This window comes from Odontesthes bonariensis, chromosome 14 (genome assembly GCF_027942865.1).
Source record: "Odontesthes bonariensis isolate fOdoBon6 chromosome 14, fOdoBon6.hap1, whole genome shotgun sequence".
NCBI classification, from domain to species: domain Eukaryota; kingdom Metazoa; phylum Chordata; class Actinopteri; order Atheriniformes; family Atherinopsidae; genus Odontesthes; species Odontesthes bonariensis.
The window spans coordinates 23,273,937-23,300,283 of record NC_134519.1 but is presented as its reverse complement, the minus strand read 5'-3'; the positions used below and the strand labels follow the sequence as shown (position 1 = coordinate 23,300,283).

At 41.5% G+C, this 26,347-nt stretch overlaps 1 protein-coding gene across 1 annotated transcript in view; it reads right to left on the bottom strand.

Moving 5' to 3' along the window:
• Positions 1-26,347, bottom strand: part of epha4b (eph receptor A4b) — an 81,876-nt gene that overhangs the window by 41,192 nt on the left and 14,337 nt on the right. The window contains exons 2-5 of the mRNA XM_075483651.1: positions 25,632-25,696; positions 18,843-19,043; positions 17,710-17,817; positions 16,884-17,235 (exon numbers count right to left, since the gene is read on the bottom strand). Of these exons, the coding sequence (XP_075339766.1) occupies positions 16,884-17,235; positions 17,710-17,817; positions 18,843-19,043; positions 25,632-25,696 (726 nt within the window). The remainder of the gene's footprint in view (positions 1-16,883; positions 17,236-17,709; positions 17,818-18,842; positions 19,044-25,631; positions 25,697-26,347) is intronic.

Sequence of the window (26,347 nt, the reverse complement as noted above, 5' to 3'; positions counted from 1 at the left end):
TGCACTAAAATCCAGAGGAGCCTATGAAGAACATGTAGAAAAATATGCAACTAAAGAGATATTACAGACAGAGATGTGCAGTGCAGCACCCGTGGCAAAATGCAAGAAAACAAAGTTTGATTTGATATATTGTGACATTAGGTCGACGTGCGATCCTTTTACATCAGGCTAAAGGCTGGTTAAACCACAGGGTGGTGCAGCACAATAACAGAGGGCAACAGCAGATCAGCTGCCATTCCTGTTATATAAGCATTAGATATTCTGGCAACTTGGGGAACAGAAATACACAGCCGTAGTCACAGTAATAGTCACAATAACACAATATGACTATTGCTATTGCTATTGCTGTTACAGTGGTTGCATATTAGTCATTATGTGGAGTCATAAAACTAGGGAGGAAAAACCGTGATACCACTCAATTGGAGCAGTCTGCTGAAATAGACTGGGGACTTGAATGATTTCCCTTTTGCATCCTAGGCGGTGCAATGGAATTCCTGACTTTCCCTTTGGTAATCTGAATCTAGATTACACATGAATTTATTTATACATTCATAGTCCTGGTTTTCCCATCCATGCAAACATGTCTGCCATAGTGGTAAATTGTATTTCTTTGTGCAAAACCCTATGTATGTAAAATGAGGGTGTCTCAAATGCAATTTGATAGATGCCCTGTGTGTATGCATGCATGGATCAATGATGCAACAGATTTTACCAGGTGCTTATTGCATGTTCGTGCGCCGAGAAGGTGCTAAGTATGCAGCAGGTGTTTAAACGCGTGTGTACACCTGCTGATTGCTTGTGCTGCTGGTGAAGGTCACGGATTTAATCAAGCTACACGTCACTTGTCCCAGAAAAGCTGTATATTATCACATACGCATACACACACACACACAGACAAAACACACAATGCGCTGTTAACCAATAGAGAGCAGAACGGAAAAGTGGCCTAAAAGTAACGTGATTTCTTACTGTGGAAGAAAGCTCTTCCACCTGGTGGTTGTACTCGCTTGCATACAGACAGTATTTTTAGGCAAATCATTCATCAAAGGGGCACTAAGTCCACTAGTACAATCCCCAACAGACCTGAGAGAACACTGAAAAAGAAAGATGTGTGTAGGTGTTAAAGCAGGAACAAAAGGGAGTGCTAATTCTCATAGGGTTGCTGCTCTACCCCCCCCCGTCAGCTCCTAAGGTATGGGGTGCCTGTGTGTGTGTGTGTGTGTTTCTGTTGGCTGGGTTGTAGGAGCAGGGTGGAAAAGCAGCTTTTCTCTGGAGACGTTGCATCCGGAGTGTCCTGGCTGGCCAGCCAGAGAGGTACAAAGGACCCTGGTGCTAGAGGACAGACAGGGCACCCCATGCCAGGGTTGGCGTCAGTACAACTGCCTGATCAAAAACTTTCTTCAAGAATGGTGGCTTGGCTAAAAATGGAGTCCCCTTCTCCTGATCTGCTGTTTGCTGTTCTGCTTTTCCACCTTCCCGCTCAGTCTAGTTTTTCCTTTCTCTCTCAAAGTCCCTCTTTTCCCTCCATTTCTCCTGCTTTTCTTGCCCCTTTTTGTTCTAAAGCTGCTCCCCCTGTCTGCCCCATGGGAAATGTGTTCCTTGACTTGGTTCCCATATGATTAATGGTTTACCAGAGATACGAACAAGGTAGGCTCAAGAAGGCTGAAGCAGTAAAGATACATACACTCCCAAATGCATAGCAGACACACATGGGACCAAAAGCAAAAAAAAAAGTTGGAGCTAACTCTAAATTTGCACGGCTGAACATGTGGTGTGTCTGAATCATGTGTTCAGTATGTGTTTTTCCTAAAGTGAGATAAAGAGTGGCCTCAGATCCAGTGTCTTATTAATTATTCATCTGGTCGCCAGAAAGAGACAGTGTATTTATGCCAATCGATAGCTCTTAGATATGATATAGTACTGCTACTCAAGACACACGCACTGATTGAGATGGGAACAGGGCAACTCCATCCATTGGGGGAAAAAACAATATACACATGAGCTGATTGGATTCTGTTGATGCCATTTCTTTTAAACTCTTCTCAATATACGCCTGCAAAGAAATGCAGTACTCCAGATCACAACATGCACAGGGTCAACTGGCCAATGAACTCAGAGATATTTCTTGTCCAACTTAGTTCACTGGCCCAATCCCATTTGCCCTAAGTGGGTTCATCTAGCAAGAGTAAGCTGCCCGTATCTGTCAGACTTAGTTCAAGAGGATCATATCTAGCTCTTTAACATGGGTATTGTAGGATGACCTCTACAATATAATAATCCAAAGAGATGGGGCACCTTGTCTGGCTGCCAGAAGGAAAAACGAAGGGATAAGGCTAACGAGGGAAACCGAGATTGGTTTATTTCTGTCTCACAACTTCAGCATTCTGAATTACTCTCACCACTTGACTTTGCTCTGTGCAACAGCAGACAGCTCTTTTCAGAGAAAACAAAGCTTTAAGAAAAACCTTGGATACTATATGTCCAACGATAAATAGCAAATAGTAACTGGATAAAAATAAAGTAGTTCAGCATTTAAACCAGGGAATCAATGGAGAGCAAATGAGAAGGTAAAAGTCGCACAAATATTTAGCCTAAATATTCATTAGGCTACTAGAATCTCCAAATAAAGTCTTATGTCCGTTGGGTTTGTAAAGAGGCAAAATTATGAAAAAATGTAAACCAGTTAATACAACTTTTTCTGATTCAATCAGGCAAACAGAACAAAACCTATTCGTTCTTAAATTTACAATCAAGTGAAACCAATAGACGGAGCACGCATTCAGAAACTGGGAGCTGTAGATGTTTGCTTTCTGTTTGCTTTTCCATGTAGTGGTAAGCGTGTTTATTGGCAAATTTCAAAAATTTATTTATTTATTTATGAAAAGTATATGATTTATTGGAACATTGGTTCTTAACCTTTTCAGGAGTGTGACCCCTGCAAAGAGTGAATATATCACAATACCTTTTTACACATGTACCCTTTACAGTTCATTTGAATTATACTGTTCAGGGGTCATGTATAACTAAGGAGGTGAAAGTCTGCTCATGGCACTTGCACTACGGGCAGAAAATAGCTTAGTAGAGTAAATTTTGCTCTGTTTTTGTTAATGCTATGTCCCAGTGTATTTTGCATCAGTGATGACCCCTTTATCCAGTTCAGGATACATTTGAAGAATTTCTTTGAGCGATTACAACATCTTTAAGTCATTTTTGGTTAATAACAGAGGCTGTTCTCTGTAATTGTTCAGTAAAATCCTTCAGCTGATTGGGCTTGTAAAGGTTAAGACACAAGTGCACACACAGAAATACAAACATGCTACGTCACAGTCAAAGCCATTACATTCTAATTACATTCAACCAGGTCGCTTTGTACATAAGTAAATTCCCAACAGCTGCATGTTTCTGTAACAAAGCGCTCTGCTTCCCTTTCAACTGTTATAAGTACTTTAAGTGCTAATTGCTCTGTTCTCTTGCTTTCTGTCGGTCTAAGTTCAAGTCAAACATCAGCTCCCTGCCGGTTTTACCATAAAGAGCAGAAAGAGGAGAGGCGTATGTGTGTTTTCAGATGGTTGGGGTGGGGGGGGTATAGCTATGTTGTGTGTGTGTGTGTGCTGTTGTGTGTGTATGAGGCTGTTCAGTTGAGAAGTTGTGTAAAGCTTGCTGGCCCACGGGAGATGAGCTCCATAATGGTCACTATGGCAACAGGCTTTCAAGACGGAACCCTTCGAGTACCCCTCGAGTGCCACAGCTCCTGGAGCACAGAGCAGCCTGTGTACACGAGTGCATGTGTGTGTGTGTTAGTTGAGGCAAACTGCTTAAAAATTGATACATCAAGCGTCAGTGGAGAAATCTAACAAGATTGAGTCTGACGTCCTTCACAGCCACCGGGGTCGCATCTGTGTGTAAGTTTATGTGTGTTTGTGCTCATGTGTACATGCCCGTGAAACGTGCTTCTGGTCGGATTGACATCACACTAAATGAACTTTGCACAGACACTAATGAGTACAGACTAGAACTAATAGAACTAATATAAAATAGAATAGAGTTATATCACATGTGTTAGAAATAAACATTTAGGGGAATCATTAGGCATGTGATGGTACATCACAACATAAAGACATAATTATGGTTAATGGATCCCCTGCGCATAGTATGTTCGCACTGCAACGAAGAGCGCAGCTTTTAAAAGTTGCAGAGAAACACAGGTTGTGACTATCAACTCAAAGTCTCTTTGTGTCTTGAATTTGGAGGGGGGAATTGCATCTTTAGCCACAAAGGGTTATGAAAAAATAGATTTTGAGTAAGAAAAGTGCAGGACAGTGCACACTGTGAACTTGAGAAGGTAGGGATGATTACAACTGTATGCTGCCATTTATGGTGACTGTGTAAGGATAAACAAATATCACATGAAAATATATGCAGTACTGTGCAAAAGTCCTGAGAACCCCTAATTTCTTTATATATTTCCAGTAAAATCAGTAAATAGGTGCAGTTATTTATTGAAACATGCAGTCTATAGGGTTCTCTGTAGATCTATATGCATCTCTCAGGTCCTGTGCCAGGTATTTGCTTTTTTTTCTTGACTTTCTGATGCTGTTCATAGTTTTTAATGCCTGCCACCTCTTTTGTCCTCCACTTGTCAAGTTTCCTCATTTTTTTTAGTACACACTGCACCCCACACTGAGATGTTCCAAATTTTCAGCTTATAGTTCACTGAGTGTCACCTTTTTGGTGCAAAAATACTATTTTATGACAGTTAAACTGTGGTCATTTTTCGTAGATACAACTAAAGAAATGAGAGATGAGAACAGATTATGTGTCTTTGCAACAGGCTGCTCGTAACAAAGGGCCTAAAGGTACATTTTAAAATCATATCTTTGCTAAGTTGTCTGTTATATGTTGACACCACACCAGTTTGTCCCAGAAGCTGGGTGCCTTTTTATGTTTGAATGATTGATAGGTCAGTGTTAAGCAGCTTAACAAACAAAAAGACTGAAAATGGCCAGAAACATCGACTGGACTGACGATGAGTGAAAAAGAAGCTGATGTTATATGGAACATATAAACTTTGAAAAACTTTCAGAAAGCCTGGAGAACTAATGCCCATGACTACTATAAAAAAAATTACAAGGCGTTTAGGCTTCTTGGAAGCAAAATAGAAAGATAAAAGGAATGGCCGAGTACTTTTGCAGAGATCTGTACATTGCCTTCCAGGTAGTAAAAATAATGCTCAAATGTAAGCCAGTGTCGGACCTGTGAGCTCATAGTGTATACCGGATTTCAATGAAACACAGTATATTTATCCAGAAACATTTATAATATCTAATCAATCTCGATCCGCCACAACTGTTCATCACATGAGAGATGAGTTAACAAATATGGTTTTGTCTTATGCAGTCTTTAATAGCACATGATGTATGACAGCAATCTCTTTAGAACACAATATACTTTTGTGAGAAAGACGAGTTCGGATCACATGTGTGCACATGAGTCGGCATAAGACACGAGCCGTGACTACGTGGAAGCCATAACCTCCTGTGATTGACACCTAACTACTGACTCTCACTGTGTTTATGGAGTCTTATCAGTTTTCTGAACCCCACACACACGCATACACACAGGATAAGACCGAATATCAAATAGCTTGTGATGTCCACTACATGAAGCACATGAGCACACAGGCTGTCCTCTGGATTCCGGCCAATTACTAAAAGCGGCCAAGGGGAACTATGAGGACGAGGCTCTCCTTCCTTCTAATTCTCTCCATATCTGACTTTTCTGTCTCTTTCAGTTTTCCCTTATCATTCTCCTGGTGTCATTTTTTTTTCTGTGTTTGTCCTCTCTCGTTTATACTTCCCATTCTCACCATCTCTCGGTGGGTGAGTCATGTGTGTGTGTGAGTCTGCTTTCATATGTGTCTTTATTTCCCAGTGGGCTGTCTGTCATACTTTGACCCTGACCTTCTCCAGAGCTCCTGCACAAATATTTACTCTCTCACTGACAGGCATGCACACATACATCAACCCCTCTTCGAAAAAAAATAAAAAAAATCACAGTGAAAGAGCGGAAGCTCATTTTCAGTGCAATTACAGCAAACACACATTTACACAGACACACACTTTTCGAGTGGTAACCCAAGCTGATGGCTCACTAATTTTGAGCTTGTGTGATTATCTTGCAGTCTAAAAACAGATGAAATGGATACCAGGTGCTTGCATGTGTGCATGCGTGTGTGTGTGTGTGTGTGTGTGTGTGTGTGTGCGTGTGTGTGTGTGTGTGTGTGTGTGTGTGAAGGGGGTCAGGGGCGAGGGACGGACAGGGAGAGGGAGAAGAAGAAAACAGGGAGAGAACATGACAGGTCTATAGAAGTCTTTTGGGAGTTTAGTTCACAGTCTGAATAACTTATGCTTCTGTCTGTGTTACTTTCAAGGTAAAGGCCAGAAGAACGCTAAGATTCACCGTCCCCTTTTTCATGAACATAGCAACCAACCAAACCAAATACCAACCAAAACACAACACATACCCAAAGATCAAGTCTGCCAAAAGACACTTAAAACTTTTGTTGTTGATGCACACATTTTGTCTCTCTAGGCACGCATAGTTTAAACGTCTCTGTCAAAATCTCATCCCCAGAGCTTTAATGCATCTCAGACAGTAATGCATCTCAGTCTCCCCGTATCTTCTCAGAAACACACACATGATTGCAGTAAACGTGCCGACATCAACTGGCCCCGTGACCAGTTGAGTGTTTGTAGGAGGAGCGGTGCACCTCCTTTCCTCACCCACGTTATTTTCAGTTCATCACTCTCAATAATTCATCCTCTCTGGCAGAGGAGGAACGGAGAGCTCCTTGTCTGTTTCTCTGTGTAAGTCACACACGCAGTCTTTCGCAGAGGTACTTGTCAAGTTGGAGGCCATATTCTTGCTATCTTTAATCTGCAGACTTTGTCAGCCAAACTCACAGCAAATTGAATTAAAATTGCTTAAGAATGTGCCCTGCTATGTTTTATTCTCATTCAAGGTAGAAGTTCACAGAGATGTCAAAATCAAGAATGGCAATGATTGAATTCATAATGAATAATAAATTATAGAAAGATACTTGAAGAGTAAAATTCAAGTCAGTGTGAAAACTTGACATGTTTTGGCCTTGAGACTTCCAGAGGTCTGAAGTCAAAATGCAGTAATTGTAGCGCCCCCTGTTAAAAACACGATGCAAAATTGTGTGTGCTTCTCAAAGATATGACCCAGGGTCTGTGCCCTAAATGCTGTTTTCATAGATCAAAGCAATGCTGAGAAAATTACATAATTTCCTGTATGGTAGATTTGCCGCCCTTTTAAATTGCCCATGATGGACAAATGCTTCTGAAAAGTAAAAATCTATGCAGCCACTCTCTGGAGGCTTGGTCTAAAGCTCCACAGTGCCAATTTTGCTGAAGAATTTGAGCAAAGAAAATAAGAAAATCTGGCCTGTGGAAAGGTTTTTTCTCATAAAAATCCAGTGGCGCAGAAAATCCAATATGGCAGAAATCGTCATCTTTTGATACTAACAGACAAACAGATGATGAAAAAAATAACCTCCTTGACAAAGGAAACTAACATTGAAGCAGCAGAACTCCAAAGACAGACGATACCTCAGATGCGCACCTCACACAATGTCACAATAGATTAAATAAAAATCCACCTGGCTATCACTGTGAATCACTATAAATGTATCAATTTATGTGTGCGTACACGCATCAAATGTTATCTTCCACCTCACAGACACGGAGCTCCTTGTCAGTGAATGAAGAATGCCGTAAATAATAGTTATCTTTACAAACTGCCTTGAAACCCCTGCACCCATTCTGCCTGAGGGATGTCAAGGGTGTCAAGTACGAAAAAGATCCCTCCTTGGGAACACTGCCGGTGTGTGTCCTCTTTGTGCTTTAAAAATCAGCTAAACTATGCCCCACAGGGACTTTTAATCTGAACAAATCTTATCAAAATAATTCTGCCTATGAAGCAGCCTTGAAAGGTAATGGAAGTCATAGGCCTTAATTGATGCCATTTTAGCATAGCAAGGCAGCTTTGTGCAAGCAGCCTTGAAGTAAGGTCTCATTTAGCTTCAGTTTCTTTCATTTTCATCATCAAAATATGTATGCCCAGGAGTTTTCTCAAAGAAGGTGTTTTTCCTAAACGTTTTGTTAATGTTTAACAAAGATCAGATGTTGTCTTCCTGTTCCCCAATAAAACACATGATAACCTTAAATACATCCATGTGTATATACTTATTTATTACACTGTTTTCATAGCCTCTTCAGTTTGCCCTCTTAAACAAACAACTACATTTTTGCAAATCAGACTTAGATATTGGCAGTTGACAATGTATAGACTGTTGAATACAGATAACTTTAACCCTGTTAATTAGGAAAGTTTGATGACGTTTATTTTTCTACGCTTAATGATTGGGATTTATTGATTTAATCATCCGAGGTAAATGTGTCCACTGATAATAATCTTACAGAATGTAAAAGGTTGTGCATCAAGTCTGTTTATGTCACATTTGTCAGTCAAGACTCCATAAAGTATTGTAAAGTACCTAAATGCTAGAGTTACACTTGGGGGTCAGCACCAACTGTTGTAAAAGATGTAGATGAAGATGTTGAAAAACCAGCAGGGTTAAGTACAATAACTTATGTTTCTGTCATGTCGGAGACCCAGCATGCACTTGTCCATTTCACCTCCCACAGTTCTTTTGCCTAACACCTCTCCCTTGAGTAAAAAAATTCTCACCAGTAAACATGTTTCATTGTCTATGCAAGGCATAATTTAGCTGCTGAAATTTTCCGTTAATATCTAACAGAGCATTACAAGAGAGTGAGATAGACCCAAATCAGAGAGCTAAAATGTACCAGTGGTTACATATCTGCAGATGAAACAGCATTTGTAACCCTCATCAAGATCTCTGTGACTTTGCACTTTGTTCTGGCTACATTGCAGCTAAAAAGTCCTTTGAATTTTGTGAATCTTCCCTTTTGGCAGTATTGGACAAAGATGCAGCAATATGTACAAAAGCAGTGACAAATTGGACTTTGAAATGGTTACATCTGTGTGTTGTAGCTGAGCGAAGACGCCTGTGCAGCGCCGGCCCATTCAGCTTGACAGGCTGATCGTACATCTGGAAGCCATCCATAAACTAGAAATAGAGAGAGGGAGGGAAGAAGGGGAAGGGGTCAATGGCTGCCTTCCTGTCCCTGTGCTTCCTGCTCAGCAGACCCACTGGCGGCCGACACACCTCCTCTATGCACACGCATGAACCAAATGCAAAAATCTAAAGACTTTTAGCACTTTATTCATGTGAAAATTAAGAACGTTCCCAAGAGTGCACTGATATTTATCCCTCAATGGAACTGAACGGCATATAGAGCACGGCCAATTAATATGAACTGCGAGATGCACTCCACACCTCTCTCCTCTCTTACTGGCTTTGTCTGTGGGGAATAGAGCTATATAAGAATGGGAGGAGTTGAAACGTACATTAACAGTTTCTCAGTCCTTGGCCTGCTTTTCATCTGTTCTCCGAGGGGTTTGTTCACACAGCTCAACCCATTGCACCAGACTCAGCTGAGCTATCCAAGACCCAGTCACTGCAAAGCCACCTTTTTGTCCTCAGGTATCGTTGTGGCAAACACCTCAATGATGCAAACACCACCTTGGAGCGAAGGCAGCTTTTGGCATCTCAGCTTATGTGTGGCAAGCGATTGTTAAAGCCGAGAGAGGAGCTGTGCTTGGAGATTCTATGTAAATAGACATTATCTAGGTCAGTGGTGTGTGACTATGTAGACGGGGACCACGTGTGTATAGAGGATATAGCGAGGGTCTAAGCCTTTGTGATTTTGTGTCATTTATTCAAACACAAAAGAGAGAGAATGAGAAAGAGGGAGAGGGAAAAGGGATGAAGTTGAAGAGGGACATGTGAGAGAGAAGAGATAACAGAGAATAAAAGAGAAATGAAGGAAAAGGTGGCTGTCATTATCCAAATAAATGAAGAGTGAAGTTGGACTGGCAGAGCAGCAGAAAGACACACTCGCACAGACAGTTGGAGGGACAGATGACTGGCCCTTACTCGGCCATATATATGTTTGTCCTTTAGGTACATCTGGCTCGTAATAACACCCTGCTGTCTGACACTGCAACAGCTTAATGCCCCTAATGCCTGCAGGAGGCTACACACATTCATACATTGCACAGACTATATACATACAAAAAATAATCTCTTGACTCACTGTCTAAACCCACAAATCTGTTAGCTGCCCACTACCTTCCTACCCACACCTTCATGCACTCAGCTGCCCAAACTGCCACCAAGAGAAGAGCAGAAGAGAAGAAACTAGAGAAATGTGCTTGTCTCTGTGACTGTGTGTCTCTGTGACTGTCTGTATCTGTGACTGTAAGTGAGAACATGTAACTGGAGAGGGGGGGTTTGACATTCAAAACTCTCCATCTGATCATCATAAAAATGCTTACTTTACCCCCTGCCACATCTGTCCACATCACACACCCACAAGCAGCCATGCATGCGCACACACACAGTCACAAGAATCCATCCTTGCTGTTAGGGATAAAGGCAAAAACAAAAAGCAGATTTTCCCTCTGATCTTTCAGCACAAACATATAAGCTTCACTGGTGTGAAGATAAGTCTTTACTGCATCTGATCTCTGTTCAGAATTTTTATTATGAAGCCAGGCTGCAGCGGTCCTATGAGATAAAAAAAATTTAATGATGTGCAAGTTTGCGTGTGTCATGCAATGTTCATAGTGTGTGTGTGTGTGTGTGTGTGTGTGGTTATGCATAGCCAAAGTTTTCCTTTTGTTGCATCCATCTGAAGGCACATGTTCATGGAGCCCTTACAGCACATATATCTCATAACTCTGCACAGAGTTTTCTTGCAGGGAACAAAAGTTTTTACTGTAATTCCTTTCCTGCTGTGCTGCAGTCAGTCTGGTCTGATTGACTGAGCAGCTGAGCAGGAGGCCTTTGATTGCAGTCTGTTATGTGCTGTTTGACAGTTTCCTTTTTTTTTTTTTTACATCGCCATGCCTTAAAGGACAAATTCAACACTAGATCTTTTTTTTTATGACTTCTTCATGAATTCTTCATAGTAGTACTTCTGTGCAGCTTTGGCTGGAAGTTTCTACTGTAATGTCAGTACAGATTCTGGTTTTGATCTCAAAACAGGCTCAGTGGTTCCAAACCTGGCAACCACAACTCAGGAAGTTATAGCAGTCTATCACCATGTTTAGATTTTTATCGTTCAGTTAATGCACAGATTAAAAGAAATAACAAATGAATGAATTTTGGAGAGAATCTCATGTTTCAGGTGAGTGCTCCATTTCAAAATGTAGTCTTTGACCACCTAATACAAACAAACTTCTACCAATCAGATTATTAAAGCACTACCAGTAGAACCAGTGGCCAAGGTAAGTAACAAGAGGAGTCAAAACACCTTTTTCAATTGAGAACAGCTTCATTGTTGCTTCATTGTGTTTTAAAAAACTGACTCGTCTGATTGACCACGGACACTTTGTTCAGAGCCTGACATGGGGGATTCTGTCATTACCAACACCTCAAGAACCTCTTGTGATTTTTGTAAAGCCCTTCTGCTTTCACATAAAAAACCAGGCAAAGCAGCTGTGTGTAGTTCACATTTTATAATTAATGCAGCAAACTATTAAAATATTCCTTTTAACAAGCACAAACATTGATCTACTAATACAGTTCTTTTTATATGTTATTTAATGAACAAATAAGAAAGTGATATTGGTGTTTTCATCTAAGAAAGGCATTGCCCAAAACACACAAGATATTAACCATGATTTTTATTTAAATGTACTACATTGTACTTGCTGTCAGACATGTAGCAACCTGGAACTCAAGTCGGAGTTGAAACTCACAATGTTCTGGATGTTTACACAGCTGATCAGACAATTTTTGCAAAATCAGATGCACACTGGACGTGTCACTGAGCGGTTTGCACTTGAAGGAGTGCAAAGAACAGCAGGAGAGCTAAGTGCAATCGGTGATGTGATTTTGAAAGGTTCCTCTTGTAATCTACAGTAAGTTCTTGCTTCATGCTGGGAGCATCAAACAGGCAAATGCTAAGGAGAAAAAGGGAAAAGGGAGACTATTTGACAGCTGCAGCCAGCAGGCAGGCATACAGACAGGCATGTCACGCTGACCCTTATTAAATTTGCTCACTCAGAAAGAGAAACAGGAGATGAGAGCAAGAAAACTTCTGTAGAGGTGACAGGTGTCTGTCCCTTCTTTACTCCGTCTCCTCTGTCTCTCAGGCATCTGAGGCAGTAATTGGTGCTGTCAGACACACAGTGAAGGACAGAATGCACAAGCACACACAGCCAAACATGTATACGCATACACACACCCCTGCCCTTCAGCATGCACCCCTAGGGCTTGAAGCAAGAGAGGTTTGAGAGGAGTATTCACAACATTACCTACCAGCTGCGAGAGACAGACGCAGCAGGAGAGGGCAAGGGAGTACGAGGTGGAAATGGAGGAGGTGGTGGAAACAGTGGCAGGCAGAAACATAGAGGGCAAACAGGAAGAGAATGCACAAGAGACACAGAGAGAAAAGGAAAGCCAGAGGAGGAGAGAGGCAACACAGAGATGGAGGAGAAGTGACAAAGAATGTGTGAAAATGACAGAGAGGAAGGGTGTGTGTGTTTGAATCAAAGTGAGGGGGATTATGCAACTCCAGCAGTGACGAAGCAGATGAGCATGATTTCAAGTGACTGAGCAGAGGAGCCACGGCCTTCCAAACAGTGTCTTTAGTGCTCGGCTCAGTGTAGAGGGAAAAAAAGGGAATTAAATAATGCAGGGGCACATTTACATAAATTCAAACAAATGGATGTTAAATTGTTTGAACACTGACATTTTGCAATTTTCATAATGACTAATGTAACCAACAATTAACCGATCATATCAAAATTGTTTTCTTTGTCACCAAAGTCCAATATATATGGGTATTTCAGTCTATTATTTCTGAATCCATAAATGCTGCTCTGCCAACTCAAAGACGCACAGATCCACACGTTTTGTTATAATCTGTGGTTAAAATGCTCTTTGGACAGTGTTAGTTTGACTAATGTGGCCTAGATCACTAGTATAAGCCTGCCAATTGGTTGTTTATTTCATCTGTCTGCATGTTAATATTTTAAGACCCTGGGAAACAACTTCAAAAAACCTACACACTGCAATGTCAAGTTTTAAAAAGCTTTGGATCTTGCAATAGTGCAGCCTTTTTTTAATGACTAAGAAAGATCATTCAAAGACCTGCAAATATGATATATATGATAATAACAAATTGAACAAATTACCACTGTTGCATCCCAGCCAGACTGGTTGAACCTCAGCTGGTGTCTTCTTCTCTGGGGTTTGCATGCTCTCCCTGTATAAGGATGCTCTGGTTTCTTCCCACAGCCCCAAATCATGCATATAGATTTAATTTATTATTTTTAAATTGGCTTTAGGTATGAGTGTGTATGATTTTCTGTCTCTGTATTAGCCCTGTGATGAAAGGCAGGTGTACCCTGCATCTCGCCTAATATCAGCTAGAATAGGGTCCCATCTACAGTAATAATATAAAGTCTTGGGTTAAGTGCCATCATTGCCACATTAGTTAGCGATAACTTGGAATTACATCATGTTGACTATGATCGTTTGATTTTTACCTCATGGTTTGTTGGTGCTTATGTTTCTACAAATTAGGACCACATTTTCCACAAAACCTATTATATCCTGTTTCACAGTCCATTGATTCCTGCTCTGTTTATATCAGAAGAACGTGCCCCCCTCTCTCTGTGTAAGCAACTTCCTTTTTAGCCATGAAACAGTTAGTCATATTGAATCTATTTCCGTGTCCACCATTAATCACATAAAAACATATACACACATTTAAGCACACTTCCCCTCGAGGGATTAAGAAACACTGAGTTGGAAAAGAGAAAGATGAACCCGTGATTTATAAATGTTTAACGAGTTCAGACTGAGGAGATCAGGGCTGCTTGGTGGAGGAGAAGGGGAACAGAGAGAGAAATGATGAGGTGAAAAAGACAAGACAACGCTAGGCGAGAGGGGTGAGAGGCAAAATGGGCGGCTTGTAGCGAGAGGTGGAGAACAGTCTAATTATAGAACCAGACAGCAGAGCATGGTTGGAAAATAATACAGGGAAGGGGAAAGAGCCAGAGATTGTTACCAAAAAAAAGGGCTCTATTAGGAGGTGTCTGTTGTTTGTCTAACACAGAGAGGCTAGTAATGATTCCATTAGCGCTTCACACGGAGACAGAGAGACAGGGAAACCAAAGGCAGAGACGGAGAGAATGGGAGGCAGAGGGGGTGACGGTGAGTGATACAGAGAGGCCAAAAGACTAGTCAGGCTCACAAAGAACATCAGAAAACAACTCTGGGCATCAGAGCAGCTGAATGGCAGAAAAGAAGCACCCACAAAAAGAACAAGAAGAAGAGAATTCAAGCCGTCCATTAAGTGACTTGCTCGCAACCACGATGATTTTTACAAATGCCCCTCCAGTCCTTTCTAAATTTCTCTCCCACACCTCACCCTTTCACTTCTTTGTGTGACAGAAAATGAGTGAGGATGATTTAAATGCATTAGCGGCACGTGTTGTCTCTGTAGAAGACAACCAGACTGTGTCAGGGCAGGAACCTTTTGTTTGGAGCTGTTGCAGAGCGCTGAGAGGATTCTTTAAAAGCACGGCCCTTGTTCTCGCAGGGGCACATTAGAGAGCAACGTACTCAGCTGCTGTATTTCTCTGTGGCCTTTTATGCCTTTTATGAATCCGCCTGTTAAAATGAGGCTGATTATGGATGCATTTACATTAGCTGGCTAAGTGGATTCTGATGAGGAAGGGAAACAGTATCAAAAAAGAGGCATGTGCAAGCAAAATAAAACCAAAGCTATTTCGAACAAAAGAAATATTGTTTTCGCAGTGGGAATTTGTTTTTTACAGGCAACAGGAGACTTCAGATATGTTTGGCTGACATACATGGGACAGCAAATTCTCCTGCTGTGTGATGTGGAAATTTCATTCCTATGCAAATCCTTCCCAAGATCTTGCAAAAACATTTTTCCTAATACTGAGTAGGTGGCAGAGACATCCCCGCGGTGAAGAAGCTTCAGTTCACCACAAAGGAATTAAATGACTTGAAAAATGCTTCTTGCTTGTTTCCAGAGTAATTACATCAGACAATATGACTTCAAATGAGCAGAAATCATGTTTTCCCTCCTGTGTTGAAGAAGCCAAACACCTGAATTTCTTTCATGTCAACACTACTGTCTGACCATAACTTATGAGACAACTGACACTTATATTTGCTGGCCTCTGACCTCAGACTGTCAATAAGAGTCTATCATTATTCCTCCACACGTGTCGAGCACACTCACATACATGCATACTGTTATTGAGTTAAAGCCAGCTTGTTAAATGCTCTGACATCGCTGTAGTTATTCTCTCTGGGGTCATAAGACTTTAAGGAGCAGACTGATGAGGTCATGGAGATCACCGAGGTCAACCACTTTGCTGCATCAGGTTGACTTTAGATAAGTAAGTCTCAAAACAGGGAATGTGACATAGACAGTGAATCTAGCAGAATCATTTTATCACCTGTCAATGAGATCACCTGTCACATCACCACAGCAGACAGAGAGACAGACAGAAAGACAGACATGTAGCTCAACGGTCTGTGTTTGATGGTTGTGATGCAGCCAGCGTTCTGCCACAATCTGTGCACATTACCAGTCTGCAAACTGCAGAGCACAATTTGTTCTTATTCATTTGTCTCCAAGGCCCAACTGCCAAGTTTTCTGAGCGTCTTGGCTGCTGCTTCTCCAAAACAAGTGAAATTGTATTGTACACGCCTATTTCAAGTCTGCAGAGATGAATATCTATGACTCCATTTTCTTTTTGGAGAGGAAGTGAGTCCTTGGAGACAGGTGACAGCATGAGCGTAACACAGCTTCCTCACTCAAATGCATGCATGCACAGTATGCACACTCGCATGTACGCATACTAACTCGCACACCTACTGCACACACCATCTGGGGAGTTTTACAACTCAATAATCTACTTCCAAAGGCATACCTTTCCCCTTTCTTTCCACTACACAACACACATCAGTAAGCACTGTCTCACACACACACACACTCACGCCACTTTTCACCACAAAGGACGGAAAATATGATATTCAGCTCTGACAAGCATACGCACACACACACACAAACAAAAAGTGGAGATGCCTCAAAGCTCAAAGCAAATCCTACCCTTTCTTCTGCAAGAGCTGTCCTCTCAGTTTTGGGGGTGATGACCCCCCCCCCCCCATACACACACAGAGACACAAAGTGAACCCATAAAGTAAATATCCAGAGTCTACTCAACAGTCTACTCTCAGCTTCACAGCTTCATTTCCCAAAGCTTCTGCACAAACAGACATGCTCAAGGACACACACATATTTATATAACAACCTGGTGACATTGACTCAATGACATATTCACAACGTGAGCACTTTTGTAAGTTATTTAAGATCCTCACATAATTTCATACAAAGGATTTTTTTCATTCAAAAAGTAGGTCATCATTGAGGAGAACTGTGCTTCAACTAAAACACATCGCAGACCATGCACAGAGTTTTAAACAGTTACTTTTAGACAATTATACATAAGAGTTAGGACATGAAAGCACTACAAACATTTCTGTCCTTTACTCTTGTTATTTGTCCCTTTTTGTCTGTCACTCTTTCACAGAAACACACAAGTTTGCACTCCTACAACTCCATTCCCCGCATGCCTCAGCCACCCCCCTCTCAACTCACGTTGGCAGACGTCCTTGTTCTCCTCGAAGCCAGGTTTGCACACACACCTCCCAATGGGAACCAGCCAGCCTCCGTCTGCGCTGCAGTACATCTTGGGAGCTTCAAACTCCTCCGAGGCATTCACGCACACACCGTGGACCTCAACCAGCGCTGTGTCTCCCCCTGTTATTGTGTCAGGGAACTGGGCCAAGTTAAGCACGGTGAGCGGACACTTCTTGTAGAAAACCCTGACTGAGACCAGAGCAATACATGCGCCCAGGTCCTGGAAGGCCAGGTAGAAACCCTTTTTACTCAAGTTGCTGATGTCTCGCACCTCCGTGTTCAGCTTCATAACACGGTCACCAACATCCACCTGTGGACAAGGGATTGTGGATTTCATATGTATTAGTTGATTTAATAGGCATTCAAATTCATTCTGCCTGAAAGTGACAGCATTACCCGGACTAAAATAATGATGCCCTCAATCCTGACAATTTTGGGAGCAAATGGAATAAGATAAGCTGGGCTTAAACCCCAATTTAATTTAGTATTTGTAAAATAGTGTTAATTTAGTTTGGAATGCTACTCTTCCTCCATTTAATTATATTGCCATATAGAAAAATTGGGAAAACAGACAGCTGCAATGAGAAAGACTGGTTTTATTTACTTTAATAATAGAAGTTACTTTGGGAATCTTTATTGTGTATTTTTTACACATATTATGTAATAAGTACTGTTTTTAGTACTTGTAATTGTAAATAGTACTGGTGTTAATGGAAAATGAATACCATATATACATTTTAAATATAAAGTGATTGATGGGGTGTATGTGTGTGTGTATTCATACCTGTGTAAAGCTCTCATCTGCAGCAATAGTGTCAATTTTGACATACTGGCTTTCCTTGATGAACCAAAGATTGGCATTGTTGGACTCATAGTAGTACATGTTGAAAGTCTGCAAAACAAACAGTGCATCAGTTGTCAGGTTGGATAAATGTGCGGGTAATCAGACAAAATATTAACAAGGCTTCGACTCCTGTCTAGCTTTTCATCTGCATTTCCTAAAAGCACAGTCCATCCGTCTGGACAGCCAGACAGCAGGTGTTTTCTGCACTGACATGCACGTGCTGCTCGATGCTTTATCGCAGAAAATCCTCAACTCTTTCTGAATATATGTAATGAAAATTTAATGGGTGTAATGGTCAGACAAAGTACTGATAACAAAGCAATGGTATTTTGCTGTTGTGCTGTATAATGTTGAATAATATTTAAGTGAAGTACTTATTTCATGCAAGTGATATTGATAACTGATAACTATCACTTTTTCAGCTGCCTGACCTGAATAAAGGTGTTAACACGCTGTATATAAAGACAAAATTCTGTAAAATCATCTAATAATTTGAAAAAAAGTGAGGACACAAATCTCTCTTTGTCACTTACTTAATTTAATTTAATTCTCTTTTATAATTCTCCTGAACACTTGTGTAATGACTCCATGTAATTCAAAACATACCAAAATTACTTTGGTATGAATATCTTTCAGCCTTTTGTTTGCAATATGTATAAACACATTTGAGCTGTCAAACACAACTTTTTTTTTCTTGTTTTATTGAAATGGATCAGATCAGTGTATAGTCTGTGAATAGTAAGCCAAACAGTGTCAGTTTCCATAATTTCTTATATATATGTCATAACCGTTATGTTGATCATTTCTCCCGAAAAAGAGACATGGCTTTTTTTTCTACATTCTTCCCTTCAAAGAGCAGACACTTGCACAACAGCAACCATGGAGCGGGTCAGACTTCAGTGGTTTGCTCACCACGAGCCAAGTCAACACAAAGCAGCTCAAAAGCAACAGGAAGACTTAGACACACACACCAGTTGCAAAGGCGTTTGTTATCTAACCATTAAGCTTCCATGCTGTCCATGTGTCAGGAAACTTGTTTGTGTGTTATCTGCAGTGTGTATAATGATGCAGACCTCTTTGCAGGTACCGGGGACCCCTGGCAGGCTGTTACAGTCTCTCAGGGTGAACTTGATCTCAATGTAGACACGCTGCGCTCCCTCCCGGCTGATGTGGCGAGTCCGCAGCCAGTTGTTTTGATTGGCTTCCATTACGTTACACACCTGGTAGGTCCTCATCGGAGTGTTTCTCTCATCCATCACACTGATCTCCTCCCACTGAGGATGAGAAAGAGAAGGGTATGTTATTTTGCTGTTTCAAGCACATTTTAGAGGCACATGGGAGATCTTCCATAATCATCAGATGTCTAGTTTTCCATCTTTTGAAGGCGAGCAAAGAAAGTAATGAAGATAATGGTAGGAAGATGGAGGAGAGGAGAAACAAAAGGGGTGGTTAAGGGAGGAGCTTGGGATGTAAACTTAAATCAATTTAAAAGAAAAACAAAGCAAGAAAAAGACAAGAAAGCAGAAGAAAGAGGAAAAAGCGTTAAAAAAGAGGGGTAAGAAAGATTAAAAAGGCATTGGAAAATGGATGCGGGATCGTTATGATGGAAAAATAAAGCAGTGAGGGCTGCCAAGGAATGCTGAGGTGGAAATTGTTTTAAGTAAAGCATAAATAATCTCTAATCAAAGACCAAGTGGAAGCAAAACTGAATTACTGTAGAGCAACACCCAGCAGCACATGGCCATCTTGACAACAGCTCCACTCAGCTGTAATCTTGTGTCTTCATTATTCAATGGACAAAGAGGATCTTGGTTCAAACACTGCTGAAGGGATAACTTGGCCCAAGCTCAGTGAACTGCGGTTTTGTGCAAACCAACACTAAGCCTGCATGTTCTGTTTTCATGACTGGCTGAATATGAGTGATGATCTGTGTCAGGATGACTGAAGGAATGTCTTTGTCCATGCTGCACATGTGGGCAGAGTGAGGTTGTTTTTCTAAAGCAAATGTGTGATTTAGAGTTGAGGAGGTAGACGTGTGTGTATGAGAAAGAGACCCAGAGAGAGAAATATGGAGAAAGAGAGAGAAGGGGTAGGTAGGACAGAGCTACTTTGTCTCCCGTCATCTGCTACCATCTGTTTCCACTTCTGACTAAGGCTGTAATTTAGAACACTTCTCGCTTGAGCAGGAAAACATTTCTATTAACACACACATACATGCTTACACCCTTCACACACATGCACACACAGACAGACACACACAGAACATTTCTATTCCTTGAAGAAAAGGAAAATAAACCAATTTGGTTTCAGTGTCTTTAGATATTTGATCTACTCGCACGCTAGCTAACTGAATTTTTTTGGACCCACACATACCCACAAATGCAAACTGGATGAGTCTGTCTGTGGTAAGGGATGAGAGGACCACCATCTTTGTTCTGAGCTCCTGTCATCATCTTAAGACTAAAACCTTAACCTCCAAAGTGTGAGCACGTCATCTTTACAGCTGTCCGACCATATAAATAATGTCATCTACATGCAAACGTATGTGCACCTGCATGAGCTGCAGTATGCACAAGTGTCACCATCTTTTCTCCCTCTCAACATTTGGATGCTTGGTCAGGATCACTTTTTATCAGATTGTCTGTGTTTTTTAGAGTTACTTTTCAACGCTCTGTGTAGTCGGATCAATAAAAGTCCCTTGAGTGTGGGAAATAGGTGCCAAGAGACCAAAGCCAAATGTTTTTTGTAGGCGATATCACTATCAAGCGATCCAGGGAAGGAGAAGGTTGCTGCAGAAGTGTGTCATCTAACGTGTGGATCTTGATGTAAAGTTGTGAATCCTAGCGCAAACCATGATGTCTACTGAAAATAACAAAGAAGTGAGTGCAAAAGCATAAATGGAACACAATGCTGTCATAATAAAAGCTATTTCAAGACCCAACAAAGAACTCACACTCAGGTCTTCTGGTTGAAGGTCATGTGACTCCACCACCCCTCAAACGCCCAAATGTGAACCATTTCACTTGTTAAACATCTCTACTTGGAAAGGGGCGGCAGTATTGCACCCTGTGAGTTTGGTGTGAGAATGCACTCAAGGGAGTCAACTACAAACTGGTCCCAAATTTTCAAGAGTGAAAGAAATGTCAGACCAGTAAAAAGCAAGGAAAGCAGACAATGGAAATGTCCGAGCTGAGGTTGAATTCATGAAGTAAATCTAATGTGAGGCCTCAAAAAGCCATCCGAAGTTTGAATCATTTCCCCTCCGAGACCTTTATGCTCAAAGAGTTCCACATACAAAAATGCACTCACACAGAGACTTGTGCCTTGCACACACTCTAGCTCTTTCTCCCACATTCAGATTATTTCAGGCTCCACGGCCTCCACTGTGTATGAGTAGGAACTCAAACAAAACCAGCTCCTTCTTGGTCCTGACCCAACAGTCCACTAGAGAAACAGGCAGCAGAAAACAGTAAAAAAAGAAAAAAGAAAAGAAAGAGGCACAAGTCTGTTTAAGCTGTTGCACCCAGCTGACACAAATTTCCCTGACAGCCTGTTTAAAGTTTGAAGATTACACACGGTATAAAGGATGTATCGCTAGAGTGTTGCTTGACATTGTACGCTCACAGCAGCTGAGAGTCATTGTGATCAGCAGCTCTCGATTCAATTAAAAGAACAAGACGCAAGATTGAGGGAGAAAGAGGGAGGAAAGAGTGGAGCGGGGAATGAATGTTGGTAAATTACAGGCGCGCCTGGCAGCTAAATAGACCCATCTGTGCGGAGCCGAGACCAGTCGGACATCACAGGACGGTCTCACACACACACCCACCCACACAAACTCACAACGCTGAGCCCCCAGGGAGTGGTGATTAAAGCGTTTATGGGAATAGTCATTGAGGGATAAAGAGGGCTTTATGATGGCTTTGTTTATTTCTTTGTAGACAGAGTTTGGAGTGGCTGGATTACTGCCACTTCCTGGTGAGTGACTTATTTCCCTAGTTGGCGCGGCTGTTCATTGTCACTTTTGCCTGGCGTAAAGCGCAGGTGTGTTTAGAACATTAAAACAACCTGCTTCCCTCCATATCAGCCAACGATACAGCAGCTGCTGGAGTGAAAATCCACTGAAAATCCAACTGGGAAATGTTTGGATAGGCTCAAGAGTTTAAGCTCCCTTTCTAACTCAGCAGCCTCATACACCAGAATAAGCACACACACAAACTTCAAACTGCTATGTGTTGGTCCACTCAGAACAGTAATTAACATTTAGAATGAAAATGTCCTCCCTGAACCTTCAATCACCTCAGCCAATCAGCAAGAAACCCACCTGATTGCTTTGAAGTGAAGCAGAGATGTCAGATTGGGTTTTTAGTTCAACCATTCACCAGCTTAACATAATATCCCTCCCTCAGCAATCATCTGATGGGTACACCTACGAGGATATAATTGGCCTACAAACTCTGACACAAGCTCTAGTTTAGAGGGGGGAGTGAGGAGGTTCGGTTTAAACAGACCTGGAAGATGGAAAACGGGAGGGGTTGAGGGGCTGCTGAGCCTCTTATTTTTAAACATCATTAAGACGTATCTGTTTTGTGTCCCTCAGCAGGAAAACCCCCACAAACAGTGACAGAAGTGGGTCGCTCCACTCAGTCTCAGCCACATCCGGCCTTGTATGTCCTGGATTAAGAGTGACCTGAGAGGGTCAAGTGTCGTTTTGGACTAATTCAGGTAGACACTGGTCTCATATTAGTGGGAATTGCCTCTCACTGGGAATAATCCTCAGGATTAAGGTTCAAAGGTCAACTAGATAATCCTCTGATATGAAACATGGGGGCTTCTCGCAGCCCTGGCACCTTTCCTGTCACAGGATATCGCTCTCTAGACCATTAATTCTCTAATAGACCAAACATGCCCCTAGAAATAATTAGTGAGTCATCTTTAATTGTATAAACAGCACTATTTCCAAGAGGACAAGCAACCTTAACTTGCCTTGGTTTGTGATTTTTTTTCTAGATTTAACTTGAAATCTTCGGGATTTGTAAAAAAGGGACACATTTACAATTTATATCATGGCGTTGTATTTACTCTTTGGCAACAGGAGGTGAGCTTTTTCCAAAAGATTTGAATACTTGGCTGAACTGAGCCATATGTTCCTGTAAAGACTTATGTGCTTTTATTTGAGGTGATTTAGGATAGATTTCTGCTAGTAGCATCATAAAGCAAAAACCCTGCCAACCCCGTGTCAAATGCTTACATTTATTTGCTTTTTACAATAAAAGCTGTGTAATGACACAGGGGAGAAGTTAGTGGCTTGGCTTAGCTCTGGTGCATTAAAGTGGACTAAACCATATCCTCGTAAACATACAAAACAACAAACAAAATCAAACCTAAAATCCTTTTAGCTCAGCAGACCACATCGAAGCGCAGGGAAGAATGTGTACAGACTTAAGCTTCACGAGTAAAAATAAGGCAGTAGCTTGACTGATATTTATCCTAAAATTTATTCTGAGACGTGTTTGTTTTGGTCACAATGTTTGAAATGGAAAAGTATGGAGTCTTAACAGAAAGATGGTGTTTCTTCTTAGCAAAGCTCAGACACAAAGGTGTCAAAACTATAAAAGGTTTTATTGTAATTATTTATGTCACACTTACACCATTTTACTATCGGCTGTTAAATATTTTTTTTTTGGGGGGGGTATTTTTGTGGAAAAGTCATATCAAGTTATGGAAACCTCTGTGGTCCAGTAATTCATAAATATTTTTTAGTCCAGGAATCTAGGAGAGGAAAAATAACATTAGCTAGATCTTTCACAGGACCAAATGAGAAGAGCAGTGAGACATTTTATTAGTTTTAACACAACGGCTAATTTTTTAATCAAATGAAAAGTATAAGTAAAACTTCAGATGCCCCGCACATTATGATGAACAAAGTCTTATTTGTTATTAAGAGTCAACTGATTTGCCTTTATTTGGCAGAGGGAGAATGTAAGAGCCCCAAAAAGCCAGTTTTCTATTTATTTTCTTCAACAGTCATGAAGTAGATGCCAGATCCACGCAGTGTTGTGTGTCCATGAACAAAGATAGTCAGTATGGAGTTTATTACTATTCTTTCCAGTTTTTTGTTTTTTTGTTGGCACTGGTGGCCTTTATTTTTTTATAGTAGACAGACAAGAAAGAGGGCAGAAATGCAGTAAAGGGCCCTACAACTCAAACCCAGACTGGCTGCATCAAGAAACTATAGCCTCAAAAAAGAGACCAAGTGCCTGCTCAACCAGTTGAGCTATAGGGTGCCGCTGAACTACATTTTCGAGTAAAATTTATGCACTGTCGTGATTGCACTTGGCTGTGGTGTTTTGGTTTTGCTCTGAGTCCTAGGCAGGGCTGAGCAGGTATCCAGGAAGTCCAGGTCGGAGTCTGGATTGCTCCTGCCAGCACACCTTCAGCTGGCCTGCGCTCATTTAGAGCTGGCTTCTTAAAGATCTTCAGGAGCTCCAGTCTTCGCCAGATTGCCTCACTGTCTCTGTGGTAATCAGGCCAACCAGTGTTCCACAGTGTTTGAAGAAAGCTTTCTTTGTTTAACTGTGCCTCTCCCTGTGTTCTCAGTGCAATCTTGCGTCTCTTGAGATCTTGGATATGTCTGCTGATTCCATCGCAGTGTCTGGACTGACAACTTGCAAATAATACCATTTTCTTGCTTTTGTACCTGCCTGCTCGCCCCGCCGCCATCACGGACAAACTAAACCGCAGCCTGCATCGCTCACTTATCCCTTCTGGAAACCCACTAAGCGCTCACTGAGTGAACAGAGTGTCGTCATTGAATTCTCCCGGACCAATCTAACGATCTCCTCTCTTCATAGAGATAATCACCAGACTGGATTCTCTGTGGCCTCACCTTGTAACCCACTTCTATTAATAAACCGGTTTTCCTTCCATTTTTCTGTGTCAGTCTGCTTTTGGGTTCCACCCTGTGTGTATCATGCACCCTGATTTTCAAAATTAGACTGAGCCTCTTTGCTTCACCACAGATGGAACACATCCTGTCCTTCTATAAAGAGAAAGAAACATCCGCAATATGAGCAGACACTTGGAGCGTTTCATTTAGGTGAACTTGATTGCTTGAGAAAACAACTTTGCTTAGCTTCGCTCACTTCAGCTGCCTCTCTGCAACACAAAACCATGAAACAGCGTGTGGCATCCTGCAATTTTGCACACTGATGCTGAATGGTGGAGAGGGAGTAGAGAAAGAAGTGTGACTCGAGAGGAAATAGAATTAATTCAGCGCTATTCAACAGCTCCTGCACTACAGTGACATACAGATCCCGCTCTATTGAATGCACTTTGTCGCTCTTCCTGTCTATGCTCTCCCCTTTTTCCTCTCCTCACTTTTCTCCTGTCATTTTCTGATTCATGGTGGCTGCACTCCAGACTCCCTTGGTCCCTGTACCTGAAAAAGGCTTGTTATGCAACACCCTCACCCCCCGCAAGTGCACATGCACGTACCGCTGACTTGTATATGCCATCCCGTCTTACGTAAGAATATCTACTCCTCCACTATGTACCGTCACTCCATCCCAAAAACCGCAACCAGTTATAAACGGAGGCTTCAGTGCCACTGTGTTTTCACCACAGCAGAAATAATTTGTAAATTCCCCCTGCAGACTCCCGATTTAGCAAGGAGCGCTTAAGAAACCCAGTGCTCTCTAAAACACACACTCCGAAGCTGCAAACTCCCTGTCTGTTCCATTAGAAGAGAGCACAACGGGCTAGTTGTGATCAGATTCATACTTACGGTGCCAGACCGAGCCTAAAAAGAGGAGAATACGTGCTTGTTTGTATGTGTGCATGTGTGTCTTACTGCAGATACTCACCCCCTCATTAGGGTAAGCCTCCCAGCCAAGGTCTGCCAAAGCAGACATCGAGTCCAGCAAAGTAACTGCAACAACACAAGAGACAGAACAAACATGTCAACACCAACATGTTTCTCAACCCCCCCCAGATACAGAGTGCTGTGTTTGTCTGGAATATATTGCGTAACATCATGTTGTATCATAAACTTCTCACATAAAAGCTCCCAAGATGTGTTCATGTTTTATACAAGGGTGTGTTTTGTTGTGTTGGAGTAGATCGGCAGTGAATTTACAAGCAGTGCTAAACCTGTAACTTCAGCTTCAAGGTCAATGTGGCTGTGATGCTGTTACAGTTCAAGGGGAAACAACATCAGTTGGTGAAAAAGCATCGTGAGGAGAAACAATTTAATTTGACATCTGAAATGAAGGTGATCTCTTTTTATCTATAGCTCATCCTCTCCCATACCTAATACTTGAAAAATATTGCAAGTTTTTGTTTAAGTTAGCTTTTTATCAAGGTAATAGCTTGTTATCCTGTGTATTCAATATTTTGTTGCAGCCATTTTGAGTCTTCCACTCACTTGCTTCTCGAATTGATTGTTGATACTGACAGTTTTGCTGGAACATCACTACAGTAGTCGACTAATATCAAGGACGAAGTACAATAGGAGGATGAATGTACAATATATCACTCGTGTTGTTCTGAGGGGATGATCTCCATGTGACTAGAGGAAATG